Source organism: Ailuropoda melanoleuca, chromosome 2, assembly GCF_002007445.2.
Source record: "Ailuropoda melanoleuca isolate Jingjing chromosome 2, ASM200744v2, whole genome shotgun sequence".
NCBI classification, from domain to species: domain Eukaryota; kingdom Metazoa; phylum Chordata; class Mammalia; order Carnivora; family Ursidae; genus Ailuropoda; species Ailuropoda melanoleuca.
The window spans coordinates 28,057,282-28,080,995 of NC_048219.1; the positions used below are offsets into that span (position 1 = coordinate 28,057,282).

Here is a 23,714-nt window from a genome sequence, read left to right on the forward strand (position 1 = left end):
AAATATTTGGGGGAAAATCAGGAAAATTCTGTATACTAGCTAAACTTTTTAGGGATAGTGAACTCCCAAATCCTTGATTATTTTCTTTTAATACATTAAAAATGGTAAAATTAGTTAAATTACTTTCATGCAATTTTGGCAGAGAACTGTATATTCGGTGTTTCCTTTTTCAGCATTGCCAAAAGATGACAGGTTGGAATAAAGAGCGCAGGGAATTTCTTAAGCCTGAATATTGTCTAAATACGGACTTAGGTGGGAAAAAAAAATTGGCTGCAGAAACCCTCATGGTTTTTCAGAGAAGTTATTATTTATGCAAACATTTTCTTGGCTTAAATATTTTAATTAAAAGTAAGCTCTCGTCGGGCTTCGGAAAGCTGGTTGGGGCAGCTTTCAATAGCAAGGGAACCTGACTGCTCGGTGTTCGATTTGTTAGGTCTGGCTCAGTGCGCCGAACTCTGCTGGCAGCTGAGAGGGGAAGCCGGAAAAAGGCAGGTTCCTGGTGCAAAGATTGCTCTGCAGCATAATTTAGGCCTTGGAGGAGCTGTGGTTGTGACGCTCTACAAGATGGGTTTTCCTGAAGCTGCCAGGTAAGTGGCGTTCCGGGTTTTGTCGGTTAATGAATCCTGACTTTTACAGCTTGATGACGTTGTGCAAGTATAAAGTCCAAATTTTATTGTCTTAGTACTGAGTAAATATCACATTGCTTTGGCACCCTGGCTTTAAAACCTTTAAAATGGCAATTAGCTTTTAAACTTAACCAGCCTTAGGAAAATTTTGTTCAAAAAAGGAGGCAGCATAGGGGCGCCTGGGTGGCTCGGTCGATTAAGCGAGGGACTCGATCTTAGCTCAGGTCTTGATCTCAGGGTGGTGAGTTCAAGCACCGCATTGGGCTCCACGCTGGTTGTGGAGCCTACTTTAAAAAAAAAGAAAAGAAAAAAGAAGGCAGCATAGTCAAGAGTGCTGACCTAAAACTACTTGTTTTAGACCTGCCAACCGGAGTGATTTTAATTTAGGCAAGTTCACTTTTTCGGTTTCCTTTCTCAAAATTGTTTTCTCCCTGCATAGAATCCCAAGCTTCTGAGGTGGTTTGGAGAAAGTTATTAAATACGCTAATTGGCTCTCTGCACGTGTATGTTTCTGAATACACGCTGCTGCTAGAATCCCTTTTATTTGTCTCTTGCTGATTTTCTTCCTGCCCTTATCAAATGCCTATGCTCCTCAAATCTCCAAGCACTTTCTGTTCCAAGCCTTTCAGGATCCCTGAACTTCCTTGCTTTTGTCTCAGAAGTGCCCATTAATCCTTCCCTTAGGCAAAAAGTGCCTCTTCCTTCCCAAGGCCTGGCTGTCCTCTGCATGCTTCTGTTTCCAACCATGTTCTGTAACTTTGTTCCAAACATTAAGTATACCCTCTCCCTTTTGAATCTTTTCATCTTTGCTTTTCTGTTGATTCCGTTCCTTCTGTTAGCAAATATGGTCAGGTCTTACATATGATAAAAATTTATTTTTCTTCTTGCCTTATTTTCTTTTGTGATGAGCCTTATATACTGGGCCACTTTTTTTGGGGGCGGGGGAGGTCCATTCTGAAATATCTTTCTTATGGTCTAGTTTTTGACCTCACCACAGAGGTCAGGTAAGGCCACCAGTGATCTGATTATGAAATGTTGTCTTTGTTTTCTCTTCTTGTTCTCTTTAACCCTGCTGTAGCTGTGGACACTAATTGGCTCCTTTTTTTCTCCTGAAATTCTTGGTAATTATTTTTTTTTCACACTTTTGGTTCCGAAAAGGATATGTGACACACTTTTTTTCAGAATCCATTATATTCTTATGTTTTACAAGCTCTTGAATCTCTTCTGTCCTTTCACTTTTCTTTCTCTGCCTGGAATATCATTTCTGTTGTGAAAATTCTGTCATTGAAGGCCCATCTCTGGTGCCATCTGCTTTTAAATATCCACAACACTTTGTACCTCTTGGACCCATATCCAGTTTTGGCTTAGTTGTGGTATAGCCACATTTTTATTCCCCTTATATGAAATCCTTGAGGCCTAAGGCTGTTGTGACCTCTCCCCACCCCTGTAAGAATCTCTGACATAAAGAGTGAATGTTTCTTGAATTGAATCAAATAAAAAGTGTTAAAATGTTGAATTTTTGATTTTCCTCCTAAAGGTGATCATCAGTCCGTACTGTCTTCTAGAATTTCATCCAGTTCATATTTGAGGTTGAAAACCCTCATGTAAAAGCCAAACTATAAAGAGCTACTGGAGTCAGCATAAAAATTAGTATAGTATCTAATTTGCTCAGATTAGAAGTTTATGAATTTGGGGCAATACATTCTATTTTAAACATGGAATTCTCATAGTTTTTTTAATTTCAGGAGACTAAATAATTGGGAGATTGAGTTGGTTCAAAATAGCTACAGTGATATTTATGGGAAGACAGAAGTATGAAAAAAAAATCCAGATGATACACAGGTTTCCCCTGCTATCCAAAAGTAGAGCATTCCTATGAAATTTTTCTTAAGCCAAAATGGTGTAAAGCGAAGAAGCATTTACCATTAACTTACATGGAAAAATTCTTGAGTGTTTCCCAGACCCCCAGAATAATCTCTTTTATGCTTTTCTGATACCTTAGGACACATCTTGCTAACGGATGCACAAAATAAATTGAGATAAAGCACAGATGCTCACAGACACAGTTCAAAGCTGTGGCTCCCTGCTGAGTGTAGTTCTTGGGGGAGAGAACCTGGGGGAGGTGCCACTCTCCATCAATGCACTGCCTCCAAAATGGCTTGCTGCAAAACAAACATTGAACGCTATTATCTCTTTTTACCTTTTTTTTTTTATAGTAAAAACCAAAATCCTCTTTGGATTTCTTTTGGTTAGCAAAAACAGGTACTAATGTAGGTCTTTCGTAGAAGCAAAGTGTGAACCAAAGTGGTGTAACATGAACTTTTGAAAAGCAGGGATACCTGTACGAATGACTAATAAGAATTAATGACTAATAAGAAAATACTGAAGGTATTATTGATAGTCTTAGTGATACAACATAACTCACTGCAAAGGCCAAAGTTGGGAAAATGGTTCAGAATCTAATGGTACAATATAGTTTTAAAGCAAGGTTGTGGTTTTTTTTTTTGTGTGTGTGTGTGTGTGTGTTTTGTTTTTTGGTTTTTTGGTTTTTTTTTTTAAAGATTTTATTTATTTATTCGACAGAGATAGAGACAGCCAGCGAGAGAGGGAACACAAGCAGGGGGAATGAGAGAGGAAGAAGCAGGCTCATAGGGGAAGAGCCTGATGTGGGGCTCCATCCCATAACGCCGGGATCATGCCCTGAGCTGAAGGCAGACGCTTAACCGCCGTGCCACCCAGGCGCCCCTGTGTTTTTGTTTTAAACAAGGTCATTTTAAGGTACTCTTTTAGGGTTCCCAGACCCAGTTCCAACATGGGGAATGGGAGTTCCCACTACCTGTTCCCCAAACACCAAGCAATTCTCAGACACCAGTAGGTCTGAATTCATCTCAGTTCTGACACTGTGTACCCAGAGATAGCATCAGATTCCACAGCTTTAGGGTTCAGTCCCACAAGACTGGCCCCACCCACCACTTCAGATGCATCACAAACCTCAGACTGTTATCTGTGCTGCTGACCAACTGGCTACAGGTTGGAGTTTCCAACGACGACCTCCTTAGGTTTGACTAGTTTGCTAGAGTGGCTCACAGAACTCAGAAAAATACTTATGTTTTACCAGTTTATTAAAGGGTACAAATCAATAATAAGATGAAAAGACACATATGCGAGGTCCCAAACAAAGGAGCTTGGGCCCTGGCTTGGTGGTATGAGGAAGGGTTCTGGTTTCCTAAGTGTGGAAGCTCTCAGAAAAGGGCCAAAAATCTGTCCTCTTGCGTTTTTATGGAGGCTTCAGTACATAATCATGATTGACCAAGCCATTGGCCATTGGTTCATCAACCTCCAGCTCCTCTCCCCTCCCTGGTGGTGGTGATGTGTGGTGGGGTCCGTAAGTCACCTTCATTAATAACAAGACACTCATTTCACCTTTATGGCTTTGAAGCATTTTCAGAAACTGTGAATGAAGATCAAATATATCAAGAAATACATTTTAGTCATCTGAATGACCAAATAATATTTCTTATAAGTCATTATATTGTTGGTAACAGTTGCACATGATCTGATTTACTTAGTTTCTTATTTAGCTAACTTTGATGGAGCAACTTCTACATGCTCAGGCCCCCAAGTGGGGTCCTCTATGTATGTAGGGAAGGCACACATAGTTTTTTCAAAACCCTATTGAATCCCAGAGGAAGAAATTATTATGAAGAAGGTAAATTTAAACCAGATGACTAGGATTGCCCAGCAGGAAGGTAGAGGAAGGGTATTCCAGGCACAGAAGTTTGAGATACAGGGTTTGGTGAGTGGTTGTACTGTGTGGGTACAGAGTGGATTATTTTCTTCTTGCCTTGGTAGATGGGCAGAGTCAACATTGTGTTGGTGACACGAGATACAGTTGTAACTAGATTGGATTATGGTTTTGAAACCTTCAAATTCTCTACTCAGGAGTTTGGAACTGAGCCCACAAAATGAGTTTTATCAAAAGATCATGTGGTTATATTGCCCTTTAAGCAGATCAGTCTGGCATTACTTTGAGTTGAATAGTGGAGAAACCAGAGGTCAGGAACCCTTAGGAGGCAGCTGGCGCAGTGTGGGTAAGAAATGTCCAGTGCTGCCGTAGGAACTGAGAAAATGAGGAGAGGTCATATTGAAGAGCAGTGACCAATTGCATTTAATTTGTAGTTAAACTTTTTTTTCCTTTAATTTAGATCATTGTTGAACAATATTTCTCTTTTCTGTTATTACTTTCTGGTTTCGAGCTGTATCTTGGATAAATTGAGGCCTGCTGTCTTAGTCTGTTCAAGTTGCTATAACAAAAATTGTCCTTGGCCCCCCCAAATTCATGTCTTTCTCATGCCATCAACTCAAAATATCTCTATTTCTCTCTCTTCTTCACTCTTTAATTCACTATAATCTGACTTCTACCTTCCCTCACTCTTCAGATTGTTTTTGTCAAAGTCACCGGTACTCTGCATGGTGCCAAATCCAATGGGTATTTGACCTTTGGCAGCAATTGACATAGTTTATCCCTCTCTCCCAGACTCTTTCTCCCTTCTCAGCTTCTGCAACACCATGCTCTTCTGGTTTTTCCTTTTGTATCATTGGCTGCTGCTTCCTCTTTAGATAATGGAGTTCCATAGGGTGTTGTCCTGGGCTCTCTTCTTTCTCTATAATTTCCTTAAGGCAAGTTTATCAGTTCCCATGGATTTATTTATTTATTTTAAGATTTTATTTATTTATTTGACAGAGAGAGCACAAACGGGGAATGGCGGCAGAGGGCAGGCAGAGGGAGAGGGAGAAGCAGACTCCCCACCGAGCAGGGAGCCGGATATGGGGCTCATGACCTGAGCTGAAGGCAGACGCTTAACTGACTGAGCCATCCCCATGCCCTGGTTCCCCTGGATTTAAATACTTTAATTATGTTGATGGTTACCTCCACTTTATGTCCAGCTTCAACCTCTCCTCTGATCTCCAGACTCATATCCAACTGCCTTCTTGTCTCACAACCATCTCATACCTCATGTGCCTAGAATGGAACTTCGATCCCCTCTACTTCCTCCTCATTCTTCCTTTTATCACTGTATGGTACTGCCATCTCCTCAGTTATTCAGGAACACCCAAATCATCCTTGCCCTTTCCCCTCACCCTAAATCCCCCCATTGTCCAGGAGCAAAGCCTATGGATTCTGTCTCTAAAATACATTTGAATCCACTTTCTTCTCTCCATTTCTGCTGGATGGGGCAGATGGTAGACTGCCTCTACTGAAGTCCAGACCACCATCACTTCTTATCTGGACTATTCCAGCAGCCTCCTAACTATTCTTCCCACCTCTGTTCTCGCATCCCCCACCCCCCTACCCAGTTCATTCTGCACACTGTTGTAAGAATCATCAAAAGAAACTACAGTTGACCCTTGAGCACTGTGGGAATTAGGGGTACTGACACCCTGTGCAGTTGAAAATTCCCAGAAGTGGCATTTGATTCCCTAAAAACTTAACAACTACTAAGAGACCACTGTTGGTTGGAGGCCGTACCGATAACATGAAAGGTCAGTTAATACATACTTTGTATTATATACTGTATTCTTACAATAAAGTGAGTTAGAGAAAAGGTGACATTAAGAAAATCATAAGGGGGGCGCCTGGGTGGCACAGTGGTTAAGCGTCTGCCTTCGGCTCAGGGCGTGATCCCCGGCGTTGTGGGATCGAGCCCCACATCAGGCTCTTCCTCTATGAGCCTGCTTCTTCCTCTCCCACTCCGCCTGCTTGTGTTCCCTCTCTCGCTGGCTGTCTCTATCTCTGTCGAATAAAGAAATTAAAAAATAAAAAAAAAAAAAAAAAAAGCGGCTGATGGAAGTTACAAAAAAAAAAAAAAAATCATAAGGAAGAGAAAATACATTTACAGTACTGTACTGTATTGACGGGAAAAACCCGCATGTAAGTGGATCCATGCAGTCCAAAACGGTGTTGTTCAAGGGTCGACTGTATTTCACTTCCTTACTTAATCATTTCAGTAGATCCCCGAATTCCCTACTTTAGCCTGTATGATCTGGCCTCTGCCCAGTTCTCCAATTTCATTTCATATCACTCTCCCCCCACTTACTGCGTTTTAGTGACTGCTTTTGTTTTACTTTCTTTTAACATACCAAGCTCCTTTCTCTCTCAGGATCTTTGCAGTTTCCTCTTTGAATGGCCAGCTCCTTTTCTTCTTTTAATAAGGTCTTAGCTTAAATTTAGCTGCTCTGAGATATCATTCCTTGACTGCTCTACCTAAAGTAGGTTCCTCTTTTTGTTTCCTTCCTAATACTTGCGATTATTTTGTCTGTTTACTCCTTTTTCTCCTCTACTAGAAGAATATAAACTCAGTAAGAACAGGTCTGACTTGTTCACCCTTCTACTCCCACTACCTTGAACAATGCTTGGTATGTAGCAGGCACTCATTAAATATTTATGAAATGATGGAAAGAAGGAAAGGGAGGAGAAAGGAGAAATGGATGCGGCAGATGGGGAGACAAGGAAAAGAGAGACAGAAAGAAGGAGAAAGGATAGAGAAAGAAAGAAATGCTTACCGAGCAACCGATGTGCTCTTGACTCCTTCAAATATATCCTTCCTGTGTTGTCCCCATCTGGGTCCCAGCCACCACCAGCCTGCTTGTGGTGTGTCAGAGGAATTACCTAACACCCTCCTTTTCCTCAGACCCCTCAAGTTTCTTTCTGTATCTCACACTTGAGGCTCCGGAGCCTATACCAGTCACGCTATCACTTTTTACCATGGGCCAGGGGTTCTGCTAGGTGCCTCCTTACCTCCCCACCAGAGGTGCATAGAGGTGAAGTAATTTACTCCAAATCATATAGCTAGTGAGTGAAGGAAGCCCTTGGGATTCAAGCCCAGGCCTTTGTAGCTATAAAGACTATGTTCCTTGTGCTACATCAGGTCATTTATCTGTAGTTGTTCCCTAACTATCAAACCACCATTAGGCAGATGGTTGTTAAATTCATCTCTGTGTCACAGGTAAAATGTAAATCTTGAGTCCAACCCCTGCTTATAACTCTGTTGTTTTTTTTTTTCTTTTTTAAGATTATTTATTTATTTATTTATTTGACAGAGAGAGAGAGAGAGAGAGACAGCCAGCCAGAGAGGGAACGCAAGCAGGGGGAGTGGGAGAGGAAGAAGCAGGCTCCCAGCGGAGCAGGGAGCCTGATGCGGGACTTGATCCCAGGACCCCGGGATCACGCCCTGGACGGAAGGCAGACGCTTAATGACTGAGCGAGCCACCTAGGCGCCCCTATAACTATGTTCTCATCACCATCCTCCCTTGCCTGGACTACTGCCGTAGCCTCTTTACCAGTCTTCCTGCTGTCCTATTCTGCAGCCTTACAGTTTTCCACCTGGCAGCCAGATTTGTTTTTTTAAAACATAGAAATTGGATCTTGCTACTCCGTAGCATATACCATACAATTCTTCTCATTATGCTTAAAACCCAAACTCCTAACCATAATCTCTAAAGCTCCTTATTGTCTTGCTGTGCATGTTTCTGTGACCTTAGATCCTTCTACATCTCTGCTCTGCTCCAGTCATACTGGCCTTTTTATAGTTCCTTTAACCACCAAGCTAGTTTTTTCCTCAAGTTTTTTTATACTGGAAGTTTAGAACTGGCTTCCCCACCTAAATCTGTACGGGCTAGCTCATTTACATAATTTAAGACCTAATTTAAATATCACCTCCTCAGAGAGTCCTGTCTGACCAGGCTGTCTAAAATAGAACACCCTAGGGGAAGGGAGGGAAAAATAAAATAAGACAAAATCAGTGGGAGACAAACCATAAGAGACTTAACTCTAGGATGAGGGTTGCTGGAGGAGAGGGGTAGAGGGATGGAGTAACTGGGTGATGGGCAGTAAGGAGGGCACATGATGTGATGAGCACTGGGTGTTACATGCAACTGATGAATCACTGAACTCTACCTCTGAAATTGATAATATACTATATGTTAATTAATTTAATTTAAATAAAATAAAATAAAAAATAAAATAGAATACCCAACACACATGTATATTTTCTCTGTATCCTCTTAACCTGCCTTCTTTTCTTTTTTTTTTTAAGATTTTATTTATTTGGGTGGGGGAGAGAGAAAGAGAATGAGCAGGGGGTGGGGGAGAGCAGAGGGAGGGGGACAAGCCAACTGTGCTCTAAGTATGGAACCTGATGTGGAGGCCAGATCTCATAACCCATGAGATCATGACCTGAGCCGAAATCAAGAATTGAGCGTTTAGCTGACTGAGGTGCCCCATTTTTTTTTATAGTAACTGTATTCTTTCTTTCTTTATTTTTTCAAGATTTACTTATTTGAGAGAGAGAGCGAGCGTGCGTGAGCGTGCGTGCGTGCAAGAGTGGGGGGAAGGGCAGAGGGAAAGAATCTTTAAGCATACTCCCCGCTGAGCTGGGAGCCTGATAGGGGGCTGGATCTCACAACCCACAAGATCATGACCTGAGCCGAAACCAAGAGTCAGGCGCTCAACCGACTGAGTCAACCAGGTGCCCCTGTATCTTTTATTTTTTTGCTTCTTCATTGTCTCTCTCCCCAGCTAGCATATAAGCTTCATGAGGGTGAGTTTCTTTGGTTTACTGTATTTTTAAGAACAATGCCTAGCACTTAGTGAGCATTCAATATTTGTTGAAGAAAAGGGGAAGAAAAGCCTAATTGTTTTATGGACTTAATTATGATTTTTGGGTAAGAGCCACAACATCTCTGTTCTTAGAGTTTTTTTGAAAATTACTACTGTTAAGTGTTGAAAAACCTAGTATCTTTATGACTGCATGGATTGAAATTGATTCTTTTCACCAGTTCTTTTAGAACTCATCAAATTGAGGCTGTTCCAACCAGCTCTGCAGTTGACGGCTTTAAGGCAAATGTTGTCTTTAAGGAGATTGAGAAGAAGCTTGAAGAGGTAAGAGAGATTTATTTAAAATACTGCCAAGAGGACCTTGAGGCTAGAGAAAGTGATATAGATGTCTGGTGTTGCCATGAAATGATACAAGTTAAAAATTTATATGATATTGTCAAGTATTGAGTGTATTTTAGATTTCTGAGTGTACTATTACAGTTTCTTTGTAATTCTGGTAAGAGCGCATTTCAGAGATGAACAAATCTCCACGCTTGATTTCTATAAAGAGCTATGGTAAAATGCTGTGACATCTGAACTATAGAGGAAAGGCTAGCCTTTGTCACTCTCCTCACTCCTCTCTTTGTCAGGGAGATAATAATTTTGGACAAAGGTCATATGTAAAGGGATTCTCACTTATTTTGGTGTAACTTCCTTCTGAATTAAAAAGACCTTACTTAGAATCATTAAAAAAGAATAATATTTAAGGTGAGTCTTTAAAGGTACCTAAGATCAACACTCCTTATAAAAAGAAATCTTTTGTGCTTGAGTTTTTTCAAAGTAGTATTTTTCTTATAAAAATAATGCTAATTTAAAAGAAATTCACATGGGTGCGTGGGTGGCTCAGTCGGTTAAGTGTCTGCCTTCTGCTCAGGTCATGATCCCAAGGTCCTGGGGATTGAGTCCCACATCGGGTTCTCTCCTAAGTGGGGAGTCTACTTTTCCCTCCGCCTCTCCTACCGCTCCCTCTGCTTGTGCTCATTCTTTCTCTCTCTGATAAATAAATAAATAAAAATTTACAGTATACAGAACATATGAAAAAGAAAAATTAAAAATCTCCTGAAATGCCGTTACTTAGAGTTCACTAAAATGTTAACAGCGGTTGGCATTGTTTTAGACCTCTCTCCATGTATGTGAGTATGCAGTTCTGCATAACTAGGATCATACGATACGTGTTGGGTTTTTTAATTGTATTCTGTATACAAATTTATTTTTATGTACAATAACCAGTTCTTGATAGATAATAATCATACTAAGGAAATCTAACAGTAACTGTTTTTAAAAAGGAGAGGGTTTTTTAATTTTTGAGAGCTCTTCTCTCTAAGCAAGATTACATATTTACATCATTGTTTCAAACCTAAAGGCATCTCGGGATATCATTACTGATTTTAATTTTCAGACTAATAAGGCACAGTTACAGCCACAGTAACACAATTCCAATTATACATCTCTTAAGCTGACCAAAGTGGGCTGAAATAAAAGGATTCAGAACAGTTAAGCTGTGTGTTTCATCTGTGCTATAGTGTGAAAGGCATACATTGTGTGTCTGTCCTACCTCCTCATTGCAGCACAAAGAACTTATTAACATCTGAGGTGATTGATATGCACTGTGAGTGGAAAACAGTCAGTGCTGACTGATGTGTCTTGACAAAGGACCCTGCGTTTCTAGGATTTTCATGATCAATGACATTCCTGAGGTAGAGAGGGCCAGGTTTGCTGGTTCTGGGCAGGCAGGCACTGGCCCAGGAGCTGTAGACCTGTCCTGCCACCATCTTGTGGGGATACACCTGCATGGGGGCATTATACTTGCTTTATAACCTGCTTTTTTCTCTTGACGGTGTTCCATTCACATAAATATAAACCTTACCATCAGTTTTAAAGACCATCTAGTACATTTTGAATTTATGTATCATAATCTATTTAACTAGCCTCCTATGATGAACATTGCTTGTATTTAAATTTTGCAAGTAAAATAGTGGTATAATAAATTTCCTTTTTTACTCCTCTTTAAGTACTTAATGCCATGATCATCTTAGCATAAATAAAGGGGAAATTTTTGAGTCGTTGGATATGTGTATTTTGCATTTTGGTATATATTACCAACTATCCACCAAAGAGAGGGCACTAGTTTACAAACTTAATAACAATTCATGGGAGTGACTGTTTTTTTCTTCATACCTTCTCATGGTGCTATGTGTTGGCTGGTTTTTAAAAAATCTTTGCCAGTCTATGGGGTACCTGGGTGGCTCAGTTGGTTAAGCATCTTCCTTCGGCTCTGGTCATGATCCCAGGGTCCTGGGAGCCCCACATCGGGCTTCCTGCTCAGCAGAGAGATTGCTTCTCCCCTCCCTCTGCTGCTCCCTTTCCTTGTGCTCTCTCTATCATATAAATAAATAAAAATCTATTAAAATAAAAAAACAAAAATCTTTGCCAATCTAGTAGGAAAAAATATTTCATTATTAGTTTTTTGTTTGTTTTTTTAAATACTGTCTACCCCCAACGTGGGGCTCGAACACCTGACCCTGAGATCAAGAGCTGCATACTCTCCTGACTGAGCCAGTCAGGTGCCCCTCTTGTTATTGTTTTTACTTTCATTATATATGCCCACTGAACTGAAGTTGGACCCTATCAGGGCTCAGCTTGAATTTTTTTTCTTGCCACCAGTATTTGCCTGCAGAGCAACCCATAGGATATTTGCTTCTGCCAAATTGTCCCATTTTTTTTTCAACTTTATTCTGTCCCCAAAAAATCAAATAAAAATAGAGAGTGTGTGGTAAGCTATATGTCAGTTATTGAATACTTCATTATTAGGGTTAACAAAGCAGTGCTGTTTTTATTTCACAGTGTTCTTTTAGCTTTGCAATTGTATTCCTCTGGCTCCCATTTTAATTCTTTTCTCCTCCCTCCATAACCTCACTTGTGGGGACCTTGTCCCCTTGTTTCCTTCCCACGATTGTAAGTTTCCTAAATGTTTGGGAGGACTAGAAAGTGAAAGTCTTGGAATCTTTTGTCAATTCATGCATTTTCTGCATTAGCAAAGGAAATCTGGCCAGAGATTTTATTTCCACTTTTGTCCGTTAGCAATACCCCATTGCCCTTCTTTGAATTCTGTCTTAACTTTCTGTTCCAATTAAGTTTGAGACAGAACCTACTCCTTGACCTTTTGCCTACTCAGAAAGAAATACTTTTTTTTTTCCACTCAAGAAGAAAGAAATACTTTTTTTTTTTCCACTCAAGGAGGCACTTAGAACTTTCTTAGTATTAATGATCTTTAGTTTTGCAACAAATGGGTATTTTCTTTCCTTTTAACTCTCTCCTTGTCCATTTACTGTCTCACTTCTTCAATGAAAAATGTTATTTTATAAGAGGATCAGTTCTTAAAAATAACAGCAAGTGTAAAATTAATCTATATCTGTTTTAAGGAGTTGGAAGGAATTTCTCGCCCAGTATGCTAAGTAGAATTTCTAAATGTTTGCTGGTGTTTACCTGCTCTGACTTGTTGGTGTCTGTTCCTGAGGCATTATGCCCACAGATGGTGTGAATGCACCTAGAAATAGTCATTCATGGGCTGCTGGCCCCAAAGGGAGCCTGGCTCTTGGGTGGCCCACCACACCAGGGTTATTAACCCACCCTTCTAGATTGTCTTCACAGAAACTTGAGGGATGAAATATCTCAAGAAATGTGAAGAAGACTTGTACTTAAAATTCATTCATGGAGACACACTGCTTTCATAGGCTTAAGTTGGAAGTATTAATGTAACCAACTTTGTAGTATGGTATGGTCAGACAACAGGAGCATTGAATTTGAAGTTAAACCAAACTGGGACTGAGTTCTGGTTGTACTACTTACTAAACATATGTCCCTGCCCTTCAGGGAACAGAGTTTAGTGGGAAGATAGACATGGAGAGATTTTCCCAGGAAAAATATACTGCTTTAACAAGAAACATGGATGCATGTGCAAAGGGCTATCAAAGTATCCAGTACAGGCAAAAAAGCCTTCCCAGAAGAATTAGCAAGTGAGCGGGGACTTGATGAGGTTGGGGTGGGAATGTGAATAGGAGGAGGTGAGTGAACTGGGACAGGGCATAAACAAGGGCATGGAGGCACATATGTTTATGGAATTCAAGGTGATCAGTATTGTTGGAACATAAAGCCTGAGGAGGATGAAAAAAAGTGGCTGGATAAGAACAGATAAATATCCCTCAGATTATGAAGAATCTTGAATGATATGTAAAGTCAGATTTCCTCCTATAGGCTCTGGGGAGCCACATTTAAGAAATTCACACCTGGAAGTGTTAGATGGCTTATGTTAGTGTTAGATGAGTTATATTAGATGAGTTAATTGGCAACAGGATAGAGAATAGTCCAAAGGGTTCTTAATCTTTATGAGTCTCAGTTGTTTTTTCTGCTTAATGAGCTAATATTAATACCTGTCCAGCTACTTACAAGGTTTTATGGAGATTGAGGAAATAATGTATACAAAAGTATTTGAAAACATTTTAACCCTAAAAAGGTTATTATTGCCATTAATAATTTCTCCTAAAGCTAACTTAGAATAATTTGAGTGAGATATTGTGTGATTCCATTTATATGATATGTCCGGAATAAGCAAATCCACAGAGATAGAAAGTAGATTGGTGGTTGCCAGAGGTTAGCAGGAGAGGAGAAGTGGGATGACTACCAGGGGCTATGGGTTTCTTTTTGGGGTGATAAGAACATTGTAAAATTAGATAGTGGTGTTGGTTGCACAGCTTTGAATATATTAAAATACCACCGAATTGTATACTTTAAAACAAACAAAATACAACAAAAAGAAAGAACTTAGGCCAGGCTCTCTGCTTATATAGAAACAGAGGTTAGTATCTGATATCAGTCTATGCAAGTTCCTCAGGGATAATAATTGAGTATTTCAGGTACTTATACCACTGTGCCTAAACATATCAAACCCTTAAATCTTTTTTAAAAGAATGAATATTAGACAAACCATAAGAAACTCTTAACTCTAGGAAACAAACTGAGGGTTGCTGGAGGGGCAGTGGGTGAGGGGATGGGGTACCTGGGTGATGGGCATTAAGGAGGGCATGTGATGTAATGGGCACTGGGTGTTACATCTAATGGATGAATAACTGATCTCTACATCTGAAATTAATGATATTTAACTAATTAAACTAATTGAACTAATTGTTAATTAGTGATATGTTAACTGAATTTAAATAAGTTAAAAAAAATAAAAGAATGAATATTATGGTACCAAAAGAAAGAATCTTGTGTCTAAATTATTGCAGGAATGTAAGGCTGAAATAAAGAAGGTGGGAAATAAAAAGTATTAGAAATTATGAGAGGTAGCCAGTTCCAAAATAAAAATTCAAAGATTAATGTTTTTTATATATTTGCAATAACCCACTCATGAAATGCAATAAAAATATTAAGAAGAGCAATATAAAATATAAAGCACCTAAGATAAACTTGGTAAGAAATGTGCAAAAGCCTATGTGGGAAAAAATTGACAAAATATTGCCAGTAGATATCAAAGAAAACTTGAAGATATACCATATTCATGGATGGGAGGACTTAATATTATAAAGATATTCTCCCTTAAACTGATCTAACATTTTATGTAACCCCATGTAAATCCAACAGCATTTTGGTGGGGGAGAACTAACTAAATTATTATAATGTACATGTGGAGGGGGAAAAAATGTCAAAACAAGTTCAAGAGTATTTGGAAGAGAGGAATTATAATGGGGATTTATTGTACCAAAGTATAAAGTACATTATAAAACTATAATATTGGCACAGGAATAGCACACAGACCATGCTAAGATAACAACAACAACAACAACAAAATGCTAACATTTATTGAGCAGTTACTCTGTGCTTTGAGGGTCTTTAAATACCTATACAACTCTATGATGGTAGCTACTGTCATCTCCATTTCACAGGTAAGAAGAAAACTGAGATTCAGAGAGGTTTAGTAACTTGCCCTGGGTTATGAAGTACATGGCAGAGCAGGAATTCAAAGCAACGATGATTTCAGATTCATTAATTAGCAGTGTTTAGTTCTAGGAATTTAAGCTTCAGTAAATGAGGCTATGTAAAAATATTTAAATGTAAGAATGTTATTTGCAGCATTGTACAAGTGCCAGAAGTAAGAATTAATCTAAATATCAAGCAAGAGTATTGGTTAGATGAAGTATAGTAACATTTACACAAATAAAGACTGTATGTGGTCATTTAAAATTATGTAGAAGAATATTTAATGACACAGAAATGAGAATAATGATAATGAAACAGAAAAGTGAATTACAAAACAATATATATAAAATGTGATCCCATTTATGAAAACATATGGAGAGAAAAAAGATGGAGGGGATTGACATCAAAATATTATTTTCTCTGGGTAGTAAAATTACATACAATTTATATTTGCTTTTTGCTTATCAACATTTTCTATTTTTTCCACAGAAAATGAGCTTCTTTTTTTTTTTTTTTAAGATTTATTTATTTTAGAGAGAGGGCATAAGGGGAGGGACAGAGGCAGAGGGAGAGGGAGAGAGGATCTTAAGCAGGCTCCATGCCCAACACGGAGCCTGACATAGGGCTCCATGTCATAACCCTGAGATCATGACCTGAGCCGAAATCAAGAATCAGACACTTAACCGACTGAGCTACCAGGTGCCCCCAAAATGTGTTTCTTTAAAGAAAAGTAATTGCAGTAGAGTTACCATGTCTTTGATTTATTTTTTTTAAGAAAAGTATGTGAGCTTGTAATCCTTACATTTTTCACCATGACAGCTGCCTTGGCCATTCCTCGGTACTCCGGTGGTGTCCCCTGTGCTTCCCTTTATCCAGTGTTGTCATAGTGATCATAGTGATCATTTACCCTTCTAACTCCTACTTCTGTATTCTCAGTACCTAGAACAATGTCTGGTGCCAATCATTGTTTTGATCAACAAGTATTTCTGTAAGGAACAATGAAACAAGAAGTAGGAATGAAAGGAAGAGGGAGGGAGAAAGGAAACCAACTTACTGAGATATGGATCTGAGGTTACTTTCTCAGTTTCATTCCCTCGAGATTCAAAAGCAATTGGTGGTTGGTATATTACTTGTATAATTCTTTATACTAATCCAGAAAATATGTTGTCACCTCCCCTCACCCCCCTCAGAATAAAAGACTTTGCTCAGAACCCCTTAAGTTCTGATTGTGGGAAACCAGAAACACATGTGAAGGAATTTACCTGCAAAAAAGGGAAGGAAGTGGGGGTTCTTACATTTATACAGGCCAGAGTGAATCTTTCAGAAATTATTGAGATAAAGGAAAACTACTTCAGTAGCACACACTGCTGTGCAACCCGCACTCTCCCTTTTCTTCCACCAGTTGTATCCGGAAAGCCATTTTTAACAAAAGATTTGGCAGATGAAGGAGTTGTTGCCTGTCGCTTTTCAGATTTTTCTGGGTAAAAGATCCTGAGGGAGCCTAGGGACTTCTGCTGGCCCAGCTGCTCACGTCATGTATCTATTTAAACATTCAATTTAGAGAAAAAGCCAGAGAAATGTAATATAACTCCCAGCGTTTTGTTTTGTTTTGTTTTTCCTTTCCAGGAAGGGGAACAGTTTGTGAAGAAAATCGGTGGTATTTTTGCCTTCAAGGTGAAGGACGGCCCTGAGGGTAAAGAAGCCACCTGGGTGGTGGATGTGAAGAACGGCAAAGGATCTGTGCTTCCGAACTCAGGTCAGTGCAGTGATGACTCCACTTATAGGAGCACTGACAGATACACAAGGGGAAACGAGGATCTGCTTTGTGTTTTCCGAAAGGGCTGGCTTCAGAGGTATAGGACCTTGTTAAAAGAACGAGTGAATCCTTGGGAATAGGAATAGGTCACAGCTGCTGCCTCCCAAAGATTCGGAAGCTCCATCACAGAGGTGTTAATTTTAGGCTTTAGAATTAGACAAACTTGGGTTGGGATCCTGGCCTTTCCACTCACAGATTCTGGCTTTGAACAAATTATTTAACTTCTCTGAGCCTTGGTTTTCTGATCTATAGATGGGAATAGTAAATGTTAACAATTTCATAGGGTTGAGGCAAGGATTAAGAGAATTACCTCTCAGGTATCCTGTAAAGCACATGCTCCAGCATATGGTTGCGCGGCCTTGAAAGTCCGTCTGTACTCAGTCTCCCCACTTCCTCTCATCCCAGTCTTTCTTGAACCCACTTCAGTCATCTTTTATCCACATCAGTGTTCAAAACTATTCTTGTCAAGGTCACCAATGACCACCATGTTGCCAAATTCAGTGGTTCATTCTCAGCCTTCATGATATTGTACTTCTAGGCTTTCCTCTTACCCACTGGCTGTTCCTTCCTAGCCTCTCTTCCTGTTTTGTCCTCATCTCCAAATTTCTTAATGTTGCCGTGCTCCAAGGCTCAGTTCTATCCTCATTCACTCCCTGAGGATCCCCTCTAGTCTCATGCTTTTAAAACCATCCCTACACTGATGACTCCCAGATACCTTCAGCATGGACTCAGCCACTGAACTTCAAGGTGTATATCCAACTGCTTAATTGACAAGTTTACTTGGATACTTAATAGGTATCCCGAGGCTAACATGTAGAAAATGAAACTCCTGATTTGTTTCTACTCTCCTTTAATTATGTATTCCTCCCACCATCTTCCCCATCTCCATAAATTGGTTCTCTGTCCTACCAGTTCCTTGGTCCAAAAACCTTGAAGTCCTCATTGGCTCGTCTTTTTCTCACACTACACAGTCTAATCCATCAGCAAGTTCTGTTTTCCTCTACTACTACCACCTTGGTGTAAGCCTCCTTCATTTTTTTTTGCCTGGTCTCCCTGTTTCTAACCTTGCCCCCTGCAGGTTCTTCTTCACTCACCAGCTCCAGTGATCATTTTATTTATTTAGTTAGTTAGTTAGTTGGGGGGAGGGTAGTGATCATTTTGAAACTTAAGTCAGATTGTGACTCACCTCTGCTCAAAGCCATCCAAACGCTTTTAGCTTACTCAGTAAAGGCCAGAGTTCTTATAGTGGCATTATGTGATCTGGCCCCACTTTTCTGTTTTACTGCACTCTCCCTGACTTTGCTCCAGTCACACCGGTCTCCTTGCCATTGCTGAAACATGGCGTGTTCCCAGTTTAGGGGCTTTCTGCTATATTCCCTCTGCCTGGAATTGTCTTCCCTTAATATCCTCATGACTTGTTCCCTCATTTCCTTTGGATCGTTGCCCAGATGTCACCTTCTCAGTGAGCCCCTCCTTAGCCTTAATGCTTTTATTTATCTATTTATTTACTTATGTATTTTAAGATTTTATTTATTTGACAGAGCACAAGTCGGGGGACAGCAGGCAGAGGGAGAGGGAGAAGCAGGCTCCTCGCTGAGTGAGGAGCCCAATGTGGGGCTCAATCCCAGGACCCTGGGGTCATGACCTAAGCCAAAGGCAGATGCTTAACTGACTGAGCCACCCAGGTGCCCCAACCTTAATGCTTTTAAATCACAGCCCTGTTACCATTCTCTTTTGTCCTTTGCTGCCTTATTTTTCTTTATAGTACTTATTGCCATCTGATATACTCTATAATATTTTAACTTACTTCCTTATTGTCTGTCTCCCCCACTTGAATTGTAGCTGCATGAAGACAGATTTTTGCCTGTTAGGTTCACTGCTGCATCCCCATTGCCTATAATAGTACCTGATACATGGTAGGCCTTCAGTAGAATAAATAATTTAAAAATGAACAGCAAAATGAATGAATGATGTTTAGTAAGTATTCAGCAGGTTACATTTTGTATGTTGTATTTTGTTTCATTTCTCTTGTTGGAGAGAGCCTGGTGCAATTAAAAAATGTGATGTGTGGGGAACACCTTTTTGGAAAGCTTAAAATACCATGCTATGAACTTTGAAAGTGATTTGATATATAATCAATCCAATTAAAGCTTTTTAGGTAGGAAAGTGAAAGGGCTGTGTTTTAGAGGATGAAGCTGGTGCATTAGATCTGATGAATTGGAAAGGGAAAAACCAGACTCAGAGCAATTGGGAGGGTGGATGTTGCCACCATCTAAGTGAGCAAAAAAGATAGCCTGAGTGTTGGCAGTGAGAAAAAGAAGATGTTGTTACATTGTTGTTACCAGGGTATTTGGGATGAAGTTGATGGGACCTGGAAGCTGTGCAGGAGAAGGAAGTCTGTCAAAGATGGGAAAGTTCTGTTACCAGTACATTATTGAGGGAGGTCCTAGAGGAGTGGATGATGTCAGGAGCACAGGGGGAAGGAGGGTTAGCTTTAGCGAGTAGCAAGGAGCGATGATAAGTCTTTCTCTGAGAGGGTAGATAAATATAAGGGGCGTTTTGAGGCAGAAAGGAGGTTGGCAGAGCTCTTGGAATAGAATTTAGAGGTTGGGGACAGGAGAAAATGTTAAGAGTGGTGCTGTTGAATAACGATTCAACTAGAGATTCATGAAGGAAGAGGCAGTAGTTAGGGCAGCATGGTGTTGTGGTGGAAAGGTCCAGAATTACATATAGTTGCCTTTTTTCTCCTCTCAAAATGAGTAGGCAGAAAAATAACTTGAGTTTGCATTTTATGAGCTGCCACTCTAATGTGGTATAGGAAGAAAAACTGAACGCTTCATCTAGATTTAAGCTTTTAAAAATAAAAAGAACTTTTGGAAAATAGTTATTTTAGGTTTATATTCTGATATGCCCAGGCAGATGATAAGGTGATATTAAAAAAAATTTCTCCTGTTTTTTATTATTATTGTTTGTCATAAAAGATATGCTTATGGAAAGCTATTATTATAATTTCAAAAACCTTACTCCCTGTATATGTATTCTGGCTGTGAGCTCTCCCCATATTAGGTGCCCCATCCCAGACCTGAAGGCATTTTACCCTGGATCAAGGTGATTTCTGCTGAAACTGACACTTTTTGGCAGCTAGGAGTGGCGTTGAAATATGGACTTACCCAGTAAAAGCCACCACTGGAAATTGCCAGCTCCTTTTACATCAGCCAACAAATGCCCATTTGTTAGAGATCAGCTATGTTAAAGCATTAATAACCTGTCCTAGTTTGAACTAGCATTTTAAAGAGAATTGCTAGTTCTTTTGGCATGTACACAGTGTTGAGAGGTTTACTTATTGTTGACGAAGTTAAGATTTCCTTAAAAGTATTTCATTTGCTTATAGTCTAAGAATTTGGTAATCATTATACAGATGGTTATATTAAGGACTTTTAGATTTTATGCATTTTCCATAATCTTTTCCTCCTGACTTTTTGTCTTTGTCTATGAATTCTGCCCCTCCCTCCTCTCCTATAAAACAACTCATAGAGTATATCTCTAGGAAGCCAACTTTGATTAATCCAACATGACACATTATCTTTCATTCCTTTATTCTGCCCTCTCAGCATCAACTTGAGTTCTCAGGCCTGCCCGTTTGTGGGCAACATGATATAGAAGGCCTCAGCGTCTCGTATCCCCAAGGTACAGTAGAAAGAGCATAGCGTTTGGAGACACCGAACTGGGGTCAGACCACAGCTCTGTCACTTATTAGGTGTATACCTTCCCTGAGTCCAGTTGTCTCATCTAGAAAATGGTGAGAATAATTTATATCAATGGAGCTGTTGTGGGGATTAAATGAGATATGTAAAGCACTTTAGCATAGGAAGTGCTCAGTAAATCATTGTTTCCTCCCCAGTACATACATTAAATATTAATTTTGCTTAAACACGTGAGACTTGTCTGAGACTCTGCAAAAGGGCTTGGGGAACTGAGAAAGCATCTAGATTCGTCAGATACTGATGAACTGGTGAAGGCCCAATTAAAACTAAGCTGTCAGGGCACCTGGGTGGCTCAGTTGGTTAAGCATCCCACTCTTGATTTCAGCTCAGGTCTTGATCTCAGGATTGTGAGTTCAAGCCCCACTTCGGGCATGGAGCCTATTTAACAACAGCGACAACAACAAACTGAGCTGTTCAGTGTTGTATCTTTCCTGTAACAATAGGAAGCCATAGAGTTTGGGAGTAATGGGCTTTAGCAGCAAGAATCTGCTTTCAGATCTAGCTCAACCTCTTCTTCAGCTGTGTGATTGTAAGCAAGTTGTTTGCCCTCTCTAATCCTCATAGGGTTGTTAGATCAAATGAGTTCATGGACGTGAAGTGCTCAGCATAATGAGAGCAATAAATGCTGATAATTACAGCAGCAGCAGACTTCACTTCCTAAACTCACTTTTTTTTTTTTAAGAGAGGGGAAGAAAGAAGGGGGGCAGGCAGAGGGAGAAGGAGAGAGAGAGAGAGAGAATCCTGAGCAGACTCCATGCCCAGCACAGAGCCCAGTATGGGCTCAATCTCATGACCCTGAGACCATGACCTGAGCTGAAATCAGGAGTTGGACACTTAACTTACTGAGCCACCCAGGTGCCCCTAAAGTCACTTTTCAATGACTAAGAGTCCTTTCTTGAAATATTAGGATCAAGCCCAACTATAAATCAAGTCCAAAGATCTCAGTTTCCTAGCTTTTTTTCCTCCCTGCTTTTTGATGATAGAAATCTACATGGGAACTGAATTTTTTAGACTATAAATCCCTTCACTTTCAAAGCTTCACACATTTTTTTCCCAGTAATAAAATTTTGTTGGAAGGAAAGATGGAATAGCCATTGAATCTCAATCTTTCTAGGGTCTGTCCCTGAGTTCTAAGACGTACAATAACAACTTTTAGCTTTCAATCTTGTTTTAACTACTTAATAATATGGGCATGCTGTGCTTTAATAACTTACTACTATCTTAGTCCGTTTGGGCTACTGTAACAAAATACCACAGACTGAGTAGTTTATAAACAACAGAAAGTTACTTCTAACAGTTCTGGAACCTGGAAGTCCAAGATCCAGGTGCCAACTGGGTCACTTTTGGTGAGGGCCCTCTTGCTGGTTTATAGCTGGTGCCTTCTCCCTGTGGACTCACATGGTGGAAGGGGGTAAGGGTCTCTTTGAAGACTCTTTCATAAGGTATTAATCCCATTCATTAGGGTCCATGCTCCTGACCTCCCCACCTACTAATACCATCACATAGGGCGTTAGGATTTCAACATGGGAGTTTTGCAGGGGACACAAACATTCAGACCATAGCAACCCCTAATCTCTTATTAAGGCATGGATTATCTGATTAGCTATTGGGCCATGATTTGATAATCTTTTGAACTCTACTTATTTCAGCAGGTATTTATTGATTGCCCTTTATGTGTCAGGCACTTTTCAAGGACCAAGGCATGTAGTAGCAAACAAAACTGAGAAGGGCCCTGTCCCTGTGAAGTATTTATTCTAGTGGACAAATACAGAAGACACATATACAAATAAGTAAGGTAGTTTCACATAAGTGCAGTAAAGAAAAATAAAAGAGAATAGTAAGCTAGAAAGCGACTTGGTTTCAGGGAGAGGCCAACTTTGATTTGAGGAGGAGCCAACTATTAGAGGACTATGGTTAGATTCATTCTCTAAGACACTGACTGCTGACAGATTTTTTTCTTGGTGAATTTTTCCTTTTGCACTTGAAACTTCTTATTTGTCCAAGGTGAGCATGGCTAATTTAGCAATGAGATCTTAGAGTCTTTGTTGTACCGTCTTTTTTTTTTTTTTTTAAAAGATTTTATTTATTTATTTGACAGAGATAAGAGACAGCCAGCGAGAGAGGGAACACAAGCAGGGGGAGTGGGAGAGGAAGAAGCAGGCTCATAGTGGAGGAGCCTGATGTGGGGCTCGATCCCATAACACCGGGATCACGCCCTGAGCCGAAGGCAGACACCCAACCGCTGTGCCACCCAGGCGCCCCTGTACCGTCTTTTTATTCATTATACTTTGATACTAAAATTAATGTTTTTAGGGACCCCTGGGTGGCTCAGTCCATTAAGTGTCCAACTGTTGATTTCGGCTCAGGTCATGATCTTAGGGTTCTAAGACTGAGCCCCGAGAGATGGGCTCTGTGCTGGGTGCGGAGCCTGCTTAAGATGCTCCCTGTCACTCTCCCTCTGCTCCTCCCCCCACCCTATGTGCGTGCGCTCTGTCTCTCAAAAAAATAAATAAAATAAACTTTAAAAAATTAACATTTTTAAAATTTTGTACTGTAAGTAATACATACTTAGTGTAGAAAACGTTAGAAAGATAGAGAAACAAAATGAGTAAAATTAGTCTCCTATAATCCCACCATCTATGTTAGGGGTTGACAAACTATGGCCTGTGGGCCAAATCCAACAACACACCACCTGTTTTTTTGTTTTGTGTAAAATTTGCATTGAAGTCTAGCTTATAATAAAAGGCATAAATTTGAAGTGTGTACAGCCTGATAAATGTTCACAGATGAATTTATCTCCCAGATCAAGCTGCAGAATGTTGCCAGAGCTCTAGAATCTCTCTCATGCCCCCTGCTATCACTGTCTTCTCCCACAA

At 40.0% G+C, this 23,714-nt stretch overlaps 1 protein-coding gene across 2 annotated transcripts in view; it reads left to right on the forward strand.

Annotated features, from left to right (window-relative positions):
* Positions 1-23,714, forward strand: part of SCP2 (sterol carrier protein 2) — a 112,776-nt gene that overhangs the window by 81,153 nt on the left and 7,909 nt on the right. For both annotated transcript variants that reach the window (XR_004623085.1, XM_011220396.3), the window contains exons 12-14: positions 434-587; positions 9,465-9,567; positions 16,885-17,014. Coding sequence is in view for 1 of the 2 variants with exons in the window: in XM_011220396.3 (XP_011218698.1) it covers positions 434-587; positions 9,465-9,567; positions 16,885-17,014 (387 nt within the window). In the remaining variant the exon portion in view is untranslated. The remainder of the gene's footprint in view (positions 1-433; positions 588-9,464; positions 9,568-16,884; positions 17,015-23,714) is intronic.